At 35.3% G+C, this 13,862-nt stretch overlaps 3 protein-coding genes across 5 annotated transcripts; 2 read left to right on the top strand and 1 right to left on the bottom strand.

The window, feature by feature from the left end:
* Positions 1-21: 21 nt before the first annotated feature.
* LOC104821274 lies at positions 22-993 on the top strand. Its single transcript, XM_019203426.1, has 2 exons — positions 22-572; positions 670-993. Exons 1-2 carry the CDS (start codon positions 115-117, stop codon positions 707-709), a joined length of 498 nt encoding a protein of 165 aa, XP_019058971.1. The 5' UTR covers positions 22-114; the 3' UTR covers positions 710-993.
* A 908-nt stretch (positions 994-1,901) lies between these two features.
* LOC104821273 (cyclin-dependent kinase inhibitor 2) lies at positions 1,902-3,326 on the bottom strand. 2 transcript variants are annotated; one of them, XM_010552082.1, is made up of 4 exons: positions 2,815-3,326; positions 2,690-2,742; positions 2,470-2,619; positions 1,902-2,364 (listed from the first exon to the last, which is right to left on the bottom strand). In XM_010552082.1, exons 1-4 carry the CDS (start codon positions 3,142-3,144, stop codon positions 2,295-2,297), a joined length of 603 nt encoding a protein of 200 aa, XP_010550384.1. In that variant the 5' UTR covers positions 3,145-3,326; the 3' UTR covers positions 1,902-2,294. The 2 variants fall into 2 exon arrangements, with proteins under 2 accessions (XP_010550384.1, XP_019058970.1); XM_019203425.1 differs by lacking the exon at positions 2,815-3,326 and having other exon boundaries at positions 2,690-2,808.
* A 5,976-nt stretch (positions 3,327-9,302) lies between these two features.
* Positions 9,303-13,486, top strand: LOC104821272. 2 transcript variants are annotated; one of them, XM_010552081.2, is made up of 12 exons: positions 9,303-9,699; positions 9,915-10,016; positions 10,386-10,466; positions 10,593-10,702; positions 10,792-10,927; positions 11,052-11,150; positions 11,517-11,604; positions 11,702-12,108; positions 12,186-12,362; positions 12,499-12,696; positions 12,787-13,122; positions 13,230-13,486. In XM_010552081.2, the coding sequence occupies exons 1-12, from the start codon at positions 9,406-9,408 to the stop codon at positions 13,320-13,322; spliced, it is 2,121 nt and encodes a 706-aa protein (XP_010550383.1). In that variant the 5' UTR covers positions 9,303-9,405; the 3' UTR covers positions 13,323-13,486. The 2 variants fall into 2 exon arrangements, with proteins under 2 accessions (XP_010550383.1, XP_019058990.1); XM_019203445.1 differs by lacking the exon at positions 9,303-9,699 and having other exon boundaries at positions 9,924-10,016; positions 10,390-10,466.
* Positions 13,487-13,862: the final 376 nt, after the last annotated feature.

Raw genomic sequence — 13,862 nt, 5'->3', positions numbered from 1 at the left:
TCTCTCTCTCTCTCTCTCTCTCTCTCTCTCTCTCTCTCTCTCTCTCTCTCTCTCTCTCTCTCTCTCTCCCTGGGGATACAGAATATAATTCGGCACAATTAGGCTGTGTGGCAAATGGCATGCTTAGAGATGTACAATTCAAATGGCCGTGCTCCTATGAGCCCGAGAATCTCCTTCTCCAACGACTTCGTCGAGATCAAACCGGAGAAGAAGAACAACACGAGAACAAAGACAGAGAGTCATCTCATGTCGACGTCGTCGTCTGATTTCGAGTTCTCCGTCGCGAACTACACGATGATGCCAGCCGACGAGCTCTTCTCCAAAGGAAAGCTCCTGCCTTTCAAAGAGACCAGTCACGTCCAAAGGACCTTGAGAGAAGAGCTTCTAATTGAAGAAGAAGGCTCTGAAGAAGATGACTTCACACTCAGGCCTCCACCATCGTCGTCTTCTTCGTCCAAGGGAAAGTGGAAGGGGCTGTTGGGTCTCAAGAGGAATCATGTAATTGGGTCCAAGAAAACTGATAAGATCAACGAGGAGAGATTTGTTCACTCGGAGACCAAACAATCTCAGGTGAATTTTTGTCAAAGTCTTAACCTTTTGATATGGGTTACGTGTTTCAAATGGGTTTTTGCGAAATCTCGATCATTTATATTGGTTTTGTGCCACGCTAGAAGGATCAACTTGCAGCGGCATGGAGAAAGGCATGTAGAGAACTTGGTTGGATTTTGTCTCATGCATGATGATGTTTGCTTCCTGGTTTAAATTCAGATTATGTTCATCTTATATAAAAAAAAAATGGTAGAGTCGTTTTTTTTGTCGATGTAGTGTTTTTTTTTTAATTTATAAGGGAAAAAAATTGTAGTGAATATTTTATTTTTGTATTTTGTTTGAATGGGAGTTGGAGTTTATGTGTTTGGCTGTACAAAAACTAAATTGTTATGTTATGTTTTGTAGTCGAAGATATTTATTCCATGTTGGTTTAGTTTCCACGTAGATATTGTCTCCCGACCTGTTATAATATATTCAACATCTCTTTCTGGACTCTCGTATAAGTTCCTTCGTTATTTTTGTTTTTAAATTGCTCTCCTTTAGTTTCTACTTTTGCAACTCCTTGTTTCATTTTCAAAAATCTCGAATATTACAAAAAAAAAAACCCCACAATGGTGTTTATATAAGTTAATAAGTATATAAAACATGATAAACGAAAATTAAGTTTTTCAAAATAATTATGCTTACCCTAGATTAGAACATCTAATATACAAATATGTTTCATGGTATTGTATGCACATAGTTGATACCTCAAATCTTATCATACGATATGAATTCATTGCAGTTGAGTTCATGCTTCATATTAATAATGGAGCCCCTCCTTCTAAAATGAAATCCTGAACTGGGCTTTTCAATTGTATCGGGCCAAGTTATATTGTATACCATTTGGGTCATAAGGCCCAACCTGTCGGCCCAAGTATCAATTTCGCGATGACTACGGTTATTTAAACTAATATTGAAATCGTTTGACATCTTTCGGGTCTTTCGGAGTCTCGGTTGAGGAATATCCCGCAATGATGCAAAGAGTTTGGTATGAAAAGTTTTATGATTGACTCTGTTGAGAATCCTAAATAACTTTTTTTGTACATGCTTTAAAAAAAATTGGAGAATTTTGAGATCAAACTCTAATGGAAAGGGTGGTTATTATTTATATAATGTGTATACAAATAGTTTCCTGTTTTAGAATGTTGAAATGCGATAAATAAATTTGATATAGAATTATCTACTGCACATAAACTCTTATTTTACCTGGTTCATTTTTTTTACTTTTATTTTAAACGGTTCATTTATGCAAGTTAAATGAACCGTATTCTTATTGTAGAATAATTACACGTCAGCGGCACAAGCAGACAAGGCAAAAGTACCAGAAAGGAACTGAAGAGAGGGAATATGTAAACGCAAACGACAATAATGGCAATGCTTTGGTTTCTCAACAATTTTGTTTCTGTCTTCTGCTACGCATCTCTCTGCTCTTTGCCCCGATAAGGAGAAGCTTCTTCCCCCTAAATTCTCCTGCTCTCTCATGCATCGCTACCCAGATTTTAGTTTCACTTGGAAATAACAAAATTCCAGTTTTTAAATATATTATGTAATTCTTGAACCAACCCATATAATATTATGGCCTGTCGAGTTTTGACACCAAACCATAGGTTATAAGTTGTATAAGAAGCTAATTACAAAGTGATTATTAGGATATATTCTGTAATAGTGTGGAAACATGTTGAAGAGATGAGATGCTTCATTATTCAGGGCTTCAATTTAACCCACTCGTACCGTCCATCCAAAGCCTCCTCTTTCACAAAATCGAAGTTATACCTGCAAATATTCCCATATTATTTATTTATTATTATTATTATTAGTTTATTTATGTTGATGCCGTAAAACGAAATGGGGTTTTTTGGATCACAAAAAAAAGGTTACTTCGAAGAATATTCGAGTATCTTATAACGTAGATCCTTTTCAGCCATGAAAAAAGCTTCAAGCTCAGCTTCCGTCACAGTTGACCTCCCACACGACTCGGCCGCCTCCGATGCTTTGACCTCCACGCTTTCCGATTCCTCGTTCTCCTCACTGTATGGTGAGAGGGAGAGATTCAGCTCTCTTTTATAATGTGGAGAGAGAGAGAGATAGAGAGAGAGACCTAGCGCTGCTGCTACAATTCCACGACGTTCCCTTTCCCGCTACGTTATATTGCTGCAGAAAACCACATTCAAACCTCAAATGTGGGATAGGAAATCTGGAGAAATCAAACATCGAAATCCTCACCTCCAGATCTAGGAAGTCGAGACCGCCGTTGTGTTTCTCGCTGAATCCATGACTGGAGCAGCAAGAAGTCGAGGAGCGTCGTAAGTTATCCTCCGACTTAGGGCTATGGCACTGTTCTCTTCCCGGCAGTTCCTCCGAATCTCTCGGCACAATTCCACCACCGTTCTCAAGCTTTACCGGTGAAGAAAGCATATTCCTCGATTCTCCTTCTGCCTCCTCCTCCTCGAGCTTCCTCCGCTTCACGGCCGCCGTCGTCGTTTCATCTTCCTCCACCGCATCGCGCTCTCTCCTTCTACTTCTCCCATCCACCTCCATCGGCGCCATAGCCATAATCCTCTCTCTCTCTCTCTTCGCTTGGTTTGTGTGTTATATTAGCGACGGTGAAGGTTGGGTTCATCATATTAACGGTTACAATTTCATCGTTATGGTAAGAGGCTTGTAACAAAGAGTAAGCCAAAATGCCCGTACGAAGTTTCAGTTGCATACGTACGTAATTTGTAAATAAACATGAAAATCTATATATATAATGTAGCGTTGCGGTTTTGCTTTTGTATTTGATTTACGCTCTTATTATATTGTATTTTTGCTTACTTGCTACTGCGTTTAATTATTTAATTTATTTAAACTTGGTTAATAATACTCTCGTCCCAATTAAAAGATGAGTTTTTATTGGTATACTTTTTAGTATATGAGTGCAAAATTCTTAGGGGGAATGGCACACATATCCATAAAATTTAGGGCCATGACGGTAACGGTTAGGAGATAACGAAATCAACGCTGTAAAATGCTGCTTTGTGACCATTTATACGTACGTACATCAGACATTTTCACATGCATATGTGCGTGTGTGTGTGTTTTGCTAAGAAGTGGGACGTATTTAATTAAACGGAAGGTCGGGGACATAAACGGACCACCGTTGTATATATATGAATATATGTGTGAATGTTTTTTTTAATAAAAAGTTATATGTGAATGTTATTTAAACAAATACAAATGAATTCGTAAAATATATTGGTACATTGTCTGCTAGCAATTCGATATATTACCATGCAATAATACCCCACGAGTATTTCCAATCATTATTCTCTCGTTTTTTTTTTTTACGCAACAATATCCTTTTGGGTTCTTGTACGTACTGTGTATATATATGCCTATGGGATACAATTGAATATGTAAACCCACACCATATATGTATTATATAGTTTTCGATATAGCCACTTAAGTTGGTACATAAGAAGCCCGAATATTCAATTTGGAAAATGCAAACAATTAAACTGTCTCGTAGAAGGTAGTCATGTCTATGCAATTGTATCTGTTGATTTATAGTTACTGTTGCATATATATATATATATATATATACACACACACACCTAAATAACATAATATTGTAACAACAAAATCATTGACAAATACTTTTTTTGGACTGAATATAATGTTACATATATACCCTCCTATGTCTTTTTTCGGATTCAATGTGAATATTATTTCCACATTGCCGACCGGAAAAGGTAAGGTTCCGTATTAATTCGAAGTATGATAAATAAAAAAGAAAAAGAAAAACAAAGGGTTTCCTTTAAAAGAAAAAAACAGATGGAAATCAAAATGAGAGAAGGTGTAGACAAAGGCACATGGCGGTCTTAGGTGACGTGTGGCCACGGAAAATTGTAAGGAATTGAGAGCCTACACCTAAATTAATAGGTTGTAATTACGATTAGAAAAAATAACAAATTTAGAGAAGAATTTGTATGTTATTATACTTTTTATACAGTTTGAATTTTTAATTTAATTGTGGGTGAATATGTTATATAAATTTTAGTATTATATAATGTTTTTATAATTTTTCTAAGTATCATGCCTAAATATATCTTCGTTGGTTTTTTCTTCTGATTAATTTAGGGGAACACTTCCAAAATATTATTCGGGTTCAGTTATGAAGGTCATGATAACTAACTTGTAGTTTCGTATAATTTTTATGTATTTAAGGGTAAGTGTGTTAATTAACATAAATTCACTAGTTTTCTGCTTTAGAAATTGGCCACACACTTTTATTTTTTAGTAAAATTTGGTATCAGCTTTTTTAACCCGTTATTGGCAAACCTATTTGATAAGTTATATATAAATTTATTTATTTTTTTAATGGAGAATCTGTCAATAAGTTATCTTTTTATACATTTTTAATTGTTTACTGAAAAATATATCTTGCATATCTAGTGTAAATATAAAATTTTAATTGTGTGGATTAAGTTGGAAGCTATCACATCCACTGTTTCCTTATAAAAGATTAAAATTAAAATAAGTGTCCTTAAAAAAGAGGAAGAAAAAACATTGATTGACGCACTGATGATGAAGGGCGGACCCCACGAGAACGAATATTCCCATCTAAACCCGTTTAAATTTAAATTGATACGTTAATTACATGTTTCTAATTATGAATATCTTTTTAATTTTATATAAAATAATATGTTTAAGCGAGCCTAATTAATTATGCCGTTCTGCAACTTGGGAGGTTTTGTGCGATTCACCGCCCCTCTAATGGAACATTATAATTTTTAAAGTTTAATTATCATGTTATATATATATATATATATATATATATATATAGATTTCATAAAAAAAAAAATAATATATATATATATATATAGCATTTGTTTATAATTGAATACAATTCTACTGACCGTTGACTTTATAAGAGTGTAATGTGATTGTTAGTGTGCGTAGGTATACGCTTTTAATCCTTTTAGGATGATTCATATTTCCGTTATTCTATATTATTTATACATAGTTCCGTCTTGGATGAAACGTTTTTTTGTATGATGTCGATTGTTTACATATTTCTCTTGTGTGAATCATGGTGGACCCAAGATGATATTAATAGACATGGTGTAACAATTTTCTCTAACCATTTAAAAATAATAATATACGCAAAACATAACACATAAAACTCGTGGTCATCGCAAAAACAATTACACGCCAATTCCCAAATATTAATTAGAAGTGAAACGACGGATCTATATATATATATTCGATACTCACGTCAATAATGTATATATAAAGTAATTGAATCAACTTCTACGCCGTATTTTGATATATTTGTTAAAAAAAAATGTTAAAGTAGGAAGTTTATATTTTTCAAGAAAAATCTTAAATACAAATATGACACAACCAAATTATTTAAATTTTTTCTTGTTTTGCCAGCTACAAAATGTAAAATATCGGCTACCTAATACATGCTCTAGTTTTGTTTGTGACTGATCCAATTAATGTTACGGATATCTAATGCCTACTGTCTATAATGTGACAACTTTTATGGTTTTTACAATTTTGTACTATTATAATATTGTAAATCTTTTATGGTTTTTTACAATTTTTATGGTTTTTACAATTTTGTACTATTATAATAAATAAGTCTTGAAATATTTATTATAAGATACCTGGATGTTAAATTTTTAAAGCATGTCCCTCGACAAAACGAGATTCAGCTGCATGCTCCTTGTCGCACCACATAACGCAAAAAGTGAAAATAAATTTAAAACTTGAAAATGACCATATGTATACTAAAAAAAATTAAGTAAATTAAATCAAGAAGGGAGTGTATGGTCACGATTCATGTCCTTGTGGTAATTTTATACGTTTCAACACGTTGATGCCATGCACCGTAATGATATGTCTAGTGTCTTGATTTAAAAGTGGGATATATTATAATATATATTAAAAAAATATCCCAATAAAACATTAAGCGTGATGTATCAATTATCTTACGTACCGATCGTGGCTAAACATTAAGCGCAATGTGTCCCGGATAGGTGATAGTTATGCTAAGCTATCATGTGTATTTTATAATTACATTATGAAAAAATATTTGAAACCATATTATAATTTATAAATGGTTTTGCCAATGGCATTGTGATATAAAAAAAACCAGTTAACAAAAATAAAATAAAATAAATAAACCTAATAATCGAACGAAGAGGAGAATTGATGGGAATAAAACAGGAAGGGTGTGAAACAAAAAAAAAATGTTAATAGGGAAAAGGAGAAAACGAAGATAAAAAGTTATTCTCTTTCATGAAATATGAAAAAGCTGACGGCAGCTTTTTTTATTATTATGAAAAAGTAATGTAAACTCAATTATGGTCGAAAAAGCGTATAGTTTTTTTTTCTCCCTCTCGATTTCCCAAGGCTCGCAATTATGGGTGAGCACGGGTCAAATATGTAGAAATATTAGGGTATTTAAATTTCTATTCGAAATATTCGGGTATTTTTATAATAAAAATTAAAGTTGAATTCGATAGTTATGAATACCCGAGTATGAGTGTTTATAATAATATTTGGTACTCGCAAATATTGGATATGAGTTTTTTAAATAAAAAACAGTTATGTTTATTTTTATGTAGAAAATAAAAAAAAAATGTGAAATTTTAGAAGGGATGAATCGCGGTAAAACTACGAGAGGTACATTATTGGGCAAAGATATAAATAAATGGTTTTAGTGTTTTCGAGAATATATGTTGAAAAATGAAAAACACTTCATCCGAAACAATAATATTTTTTAAAATATTATAAATGCGTATGTATAATTGTTTCTAGTAAAAATATTCAGGTATTTGGAGATAATTAATTTAAAAATTATGTTATTCGGATTTCGATTCACAAATATTCGCAGTTTCCGATTTTCGGTAAAACCCACTTTTTAGAAGGGAGACTCTTAAAGCTATTTATTCCTCATTTTGTTAAATAATAATAATAATAATAATAATAATAATAATAATAATAATAGTTCAAAATTTCCAATCCATTGTACAGCTTTCACGAGAAAGATGCATTTTTCCCACGTGATATTCTCTTCTTTCGCTGTTCTTTTTTGAATTGAAATGGACATAACTTTCCGGTTCAATTTATATAAAGATATCGAAGAGATGGAAAGAGATAAGAATCATATATATATATATATATATATATATATATATATATTGTATAGATAATAATTGTTTGCGGTGCAGATTTGTTTAGATCCATATTAAAACCAAGTATCATTGAATGTGCTTTTCCCCTAAGAGGCTAAAAAATAAATAAATAAAGTCTACTGAAAAAGATGAAATTTCCACGTGGGGTAAAATATTAGCTGGACGGATTATCTTTTTATTATCTTATTTCGGGAGGTCTTTTCTCTACCCATGATTCCATATCATAACATTATTGATATACAATTATGTGTACACATTCATACCTAGATACATGACAAACTACCGCTTTGAATCGACAAGTATATATATATATTCAGATACGTCTATGAAAATACGATCATATGCATATAAGGAAACAAGTAAATGTAAAGGATTAGTTAACTCCCATGCAGTTTTCTCGTCCGTGGACCGTTGCATTGATGTAACACAAATAACTAGCTTAGAGAAGGTATTACAGATTGCATTAATATAATTAATTAATCACGTCGCCAACGAGTTGGTTTACATATTTTAACATCATCTGTATCAAACAACCAGTAGCGGACCCAAAAAAAATTTTTCGCCGGGGACAATAGTAATATGTTAATAATTTTATTTTTGGAAAGGATGTTGAAGATGTGGGGGGAAAGAAATTTATAAAACGTAAACGATATTGAAAACTAAGGAGAAAAAGAAATTGTTTTGATAGGGTAAAAATGGTGGGGCCATATCTAAATTACAATGGGACACTCTTAAAATTTCACTAAATTTTTTTAAAATTTACAAAGTAATATTGTATTTTCAATTTTGAGTGTGGGGGTGTTGGACCCCACTCCCTACAACATAGATCCGTTCCTGCAAATAACGATAAAGATTCATGGTACTAATGTGACGCGAGCGGCTGTTTAAGAGGAGTGATTATTGATCACCATTGAAGCGATAGATTCAATCATTAAGGGGGAAATTAAAGTCACTAACAATATTTGTGGTCACAAAGATAGATTAGTAGAAATGGGTGGCTAGAAAATGATCTTTTGATCCGGAAGAACGCAAGTTTTCTCGTATTTTTGCACTAATTAGTTTGATGGTCGTCATCGTCATCATCATCATCATCATCATCATCATCATCATCTAGTCCGTATTTGCAACGTTCCTAGATACTAGATAGTATATTGTCAGGCTTTTAAGAATTGAAATCAAAATTGGCATATTGGGCTCAAGTCCAATTAATACAACAAGTTAAACACTCTATGGGTATGGCCCAATTGTGTGGGACCGCAAGTGTAATGTAGCCATGTCATGACGTTGTGTTGTGTACCGCTAAACTTCTACCTCTTCCAGAGGGTTTCTTAATAAAAGGCGATCGACGCTGTTCCACGTCGATGTCAGTCAAACTGCATTTTCCACCGCCCAGTTACCGTATCCAATAATCCAAGCCTTTCATAAGTCGTAAGTCACCATTTATACGCCACGTGGCAGCATCTAACTTAACCTCAGATCCGCCCTCCTTTCTTCATGCTTCTCGAGAAAAACATTTACCCTCCGTTTTGAGATTCTGTGGAGAAAATAAACTGATCGATTTTCTCGTCTACTTTCTTCGCCGAGAAAAAGATAAGACACGAGAGAAAATTCAAAGGGAGAAACAATCATGGAGTCGACGCCGGTGAACTGGGAGGCGCTTGATGCTCTGATCATCGATTTCATTAGATCAGAAAATCTGGTCGAAGACGCCTTCTCAAATTCGTCTCCATCTCCATTATCGTCGCCTTCCTCTTCTTCGTCTCCTTCTATCTCCTCTTCGTCTTTTCATGCTAGGTTGATCATTCGGCGCATCAGAAGTTCCATAGAATCCGGTGACATTGAGGCCGCAATTGATCTCATTCGTTCTCACGCCGCTTTCGTCCTCGATGATCATCGACTTCTTTTCCGCTTGCAGAAACAGGTATCTTCTGTTTGAGTGCCTGCAATAGGGAAATTTCCATTAAGATTTCACACATCTTGGTTTTAGGTTGCTGGAAATTTGAATTTGGGATCGTTTTAGGTTATAGCCCCTGACTCCAAGCAAGCGGTTTCCTTTCTTTTTTCAATTAATCGAATTTCCTGATGTATATTCAAGTGTTACCTCCGTTTGAATCTCATTTTTTTGTTCCTGTGAAGAAATTCATTGAGCTGTTGAGAAAAGGCACTGCTGAAGATCTCGAGGCTGCAATTGGTTGCTTGAGGACTTCTCTTGCTCCGTGCGCGCTTGACGCCTATCCGGTAGTGGAATGTTCCATTCTTTTCTGGTTCTTTTTACTTTTCTGAAAAAAGTTTGTAGCTTACTTAAGTTGCTATATTTTTCTATTTCGGGGTAAATTCCGTATCAATTTGTGGTGCTTGTTTTAGATAGGAATCTGCAAGGGGTTATGGTTATAGAAATAGCAGTTGGTTTTGTAGAATATTGCACATATATTTACGATTAGAAACTATTATAGACGTAGTCATATGGTTTTCCTGTTCTTGGGTTAAAAGAAATTGCCTTGGGAAAGTTCTTCTATGAGAGGTTTTGTTGTATCAGAAGTTATCAATACGCATTTTTGAGCTGGTCCTCAGTCAATGGAGTTATGACCTCCGTGTATGTATCTTAAGGAAGCTTACGAGGAATTCAAGCATGTCCTTCTTGCACTCATTTATGATAAAGACGATCAAACCTCTCCTGTGGCAAATGAGGTATGTTGCGGCTCTTCAGTCATCGTTTTAGACAGTTAACTTTTCCCTTGTTAGCATGTCCTTTAAAGTTGCATCATACGAAATTTTTATTTTGGATTTTAAATTATGCTTTTTTTTGTTGTCCAGTGGGCAGAAAAAAGGAGGTACGAAATGGCTGGACTGATGTCGTCTGTGTTGAGAGCTTGCTTACAAGCATATGATCCAGTCTTTTCAATGACACTAAGATATTTGATAAGGTAACTTGAAATGAAGACTTTTTTCGTTCTGAATGTTTCGATTTCTGTTACATTTATTGTAAATAACATGTTTATGTTCTACATTCCAGCATACACAAAGGATTTTGCTTTCGCCAAGGAATTGTTTCCCCAGTTTCGGATCTTACACAGAGATTGCTCCTGGAGGAGCGTGATGCTCCAGCCCCTCCTCTGGAGAGTTTATATGAAGCTCCTCCATTTGATGAGGTAAGGTTTCTGAGATATGAGCGGCCATCTTTTTCTAACATCTTGTAAACCATATGTTATTATAACAGCTGTTTTTCTGATCTGCAAGCATGTTATGTGTCTGGTATTTGTTCTCGGGTTTCAGGTAGACATACAAGCTCTTGCTCATGCTGTAGACCTCACAAGACAAGGTGCTGTCGAAAGCATGAGATTTGCCAAGGGTGACCTTTTCCTGGCATTTCAGGTATCAAATTTTCTTGTGATGAGCTTTGGTTAACGTTTCTTGATATGTTCTTTTTAGTCTGTCTTCCAGTACATAATTATTCTATTATCATTTTTTACTCTGTTGTTGAAGAAATTCCTCTAATAGAATATATCCTTTAGTTTTGCGCTTACCTTGTTGTCTGGGCAATATCAGTTACATTGTTTCCTAATATTACTGATTTTGAAGCCATTTGCCATAAACTCTCTCATTTTAACAATTGACTATCTGTTTCCCTAGTAGTATCCCTGCTGTCATGCTATCTTGCTCTTACCTTTTGCTAATTTTGTTGTTTAATTTTATTTATATTGGTAAATTGTGTTCTAATCTTGCTCTTACTTATTGCAGAATGAATTGTGTAGGATGCAATTGGATGTTTCGGTGCTTGACGAACTTGTTAAAGAGTACTGCATCTACCGGGGTATCGTGGAGTCAGGTTATCCTTTATCATCTAATGTTTAAAAGAGATATTGCTTTCCCCTATTTTTCTTGTTTAACAGTAATGTAATCCTGATCTTGAGTTCATCAATCAGAGATGCAGATGATCGCTGGTACCGTAAAAGGCAATCAATCAGAGATTGGCTACAGTTCATCAAGAGATTGGTCTTCTTCCGAAGTGGATATTAGCATGAGTAAGCATTCAGATGTCGAAAACTCCAGCTTCAACAGCACGCTTGATGGTTCGCCCACACATAATACCGACATATCTAGCAAACAAGGGGCTGATCTTGAATCACGTTATAGCAGTGAAGTGACCGGTGATTATGAGGATTGCAGCACCAGCTGGTCACTGCAATGTGAACATTCAAGAGCTTTCCTTAGACATAGAACCCATATGACCGGTGAAAGAACTAAACGCAAAAGATGGAGGAGAAGACATACTGATGTGAATTGTATTAACTCAGAGTCAAGCGTCAACTTTCTAAAGGCACAAGAAGAGGTACACTTACTGAACAGATTTCTAGTTCTTCAGTTTCTTGATTGCAATTTTTAATTGACTTGAAAATAACCTTGCAGGACACCAAAAGAAAGTTAATTTCCGATACTCGTAATATGGAGGACAAGTACGAGATAATTTTGGGACTGAAAGAATTAGCGAGCAGAGGAATGGCAGCAGAATTAGTTGTCGAAATCAGCTCCATGGATCCAGATTTTTTCACGCAAAATCCGGTTTTTCTTTTCCATCTTAAGCAGGTAAGGTGTAAGAATACTTGAGAAGTCCATCTGTTCTCAAAAGCTTTGGTCAGTCAGGGGAAAGACAAGTTTCTTCCCGCAATGATTGCACTCACCAAACCCTACTCAAGTTGACATGTTTTCTCTCTGTTGATAGGTCGAATTTCTGAAGCTGGTGAGTGCGGGTAATCACAACGAGGCATTAAAGGTTGCGGGTTCTCATTTAGGACCAATAGCAGCGAGCAACCCGTCTTTGCTGAAGGTGTTAAAGGAGACTTTACTAGCTTTACTCCAACCCGATGAAAATGCTCTGGAGAAGGAGTTGCCTTTGAATGCTCTGGCCAACTCCTTACAGGTGGGGTACTGACCAAGTGTCATTATATATCTGCCTAGGTAGATAGATGTTGTATTCTGACAAAGCCCACAACTTTTTTTATGTAAATAGGTGGAGCTTGGTAGGAGGATAGGAGTGGAAGAACCCCAGCTCATGAAAATAATAAGAGCAACCCTTCACACACACACCGAGTGGTTCAAACTTCAGATGTGCAAAGATCGGTTTGAAAGCCTTGTTAAGATAGACTCTTTGAAGGAAGTTAACACAAACATGATAGGGGCTGTGAAATCGAAGAAATCAAACTTAGATAGCAGCTTCAGCACTCACGGGTCATCCCAGGTCACCACCACTTCTTCCAGCACCATGACCTTCGAGGACGGTAGCAGCTCCACTCCGGCTTCGTCCAGAGACTTTCTGTGGGAAGAAAGTGCCATCCTTAAAGTAATGGTATGCCCACAACCACTTTTATACCTATATATATATATATATATATGTGTGTGTGTGTTATCTTGTAATGTGTAATGAGTTTCTGAGGAGTTTGACGTGGGGTGCAGGAGTTTCTGGCATTGCCGAGGGCTGATGCGATCCAGCTTCTGTCCCAATACAATGGAAACGCAGAGGCTGTCATTCAGCAACTCTTTGGTTAGGGTCACTGAAAAAATCTTAAAACCTGGTAAAAGCCCAACTGAAACGCTGAGGCTTTCATCCACAAGTATATATGTTTGTTTTTTTATTTATTTACTTTGGTTAAAATATTGGTTAATTCATTCTGTAATTGGTGTACTATATGTTTAAATGTGTATTACACACACTTATGGAAAGGGAAAGGAGAAGAACCATTAGCGTCGTGCGCGCGCGCGCGCGCGAGAGAGAGAGAGAGAGAGAGAGAGAGAGAGAGATCTATGGGAGGCCAGTCTTTTGGATTTTAGAAAATGTGTTGAGCTTTGTGGGCTTCATGGTTCTGGTTGCTACTAGCTAAATGGGCTTTGTTTTGTTCGGTATTTTGGGCTTCCTCATTGAAGGACATTTTGTGCCGTTAGTTACAAGCACGTGTGAGAGATCATCATCTTATTTGTACCCAAAAAAAATTAAATTCGGATTTTTCAGCAGTAGTTTATTAAAAAAAAAAATACTTGGAAAATTGGAATATAAATAAAAAATATTAATTATCTTTGGAAAAAACCAAA

Source organism: Tarenaya hassleriana, unplaced genomic scaffold, assembly GCF_000463585.1.
Source record: "Tarenaya hassleriana unplaced genomic scaffold, ASM46358v1 Cleome33, whole genome shotgun sequence".
NCBI classification, from domain to species: Eukaryota; Viridiplantae; Streptophyta; class Magnoliopsida; order Brassicales; family Cleomaceae; genus Tarenaya; species Tarenaya hassleriana.
Note: the sequence above shows the minus strand (reverse complement) of the source record. Positions and strands in the feature narration are given on the sequence as shown.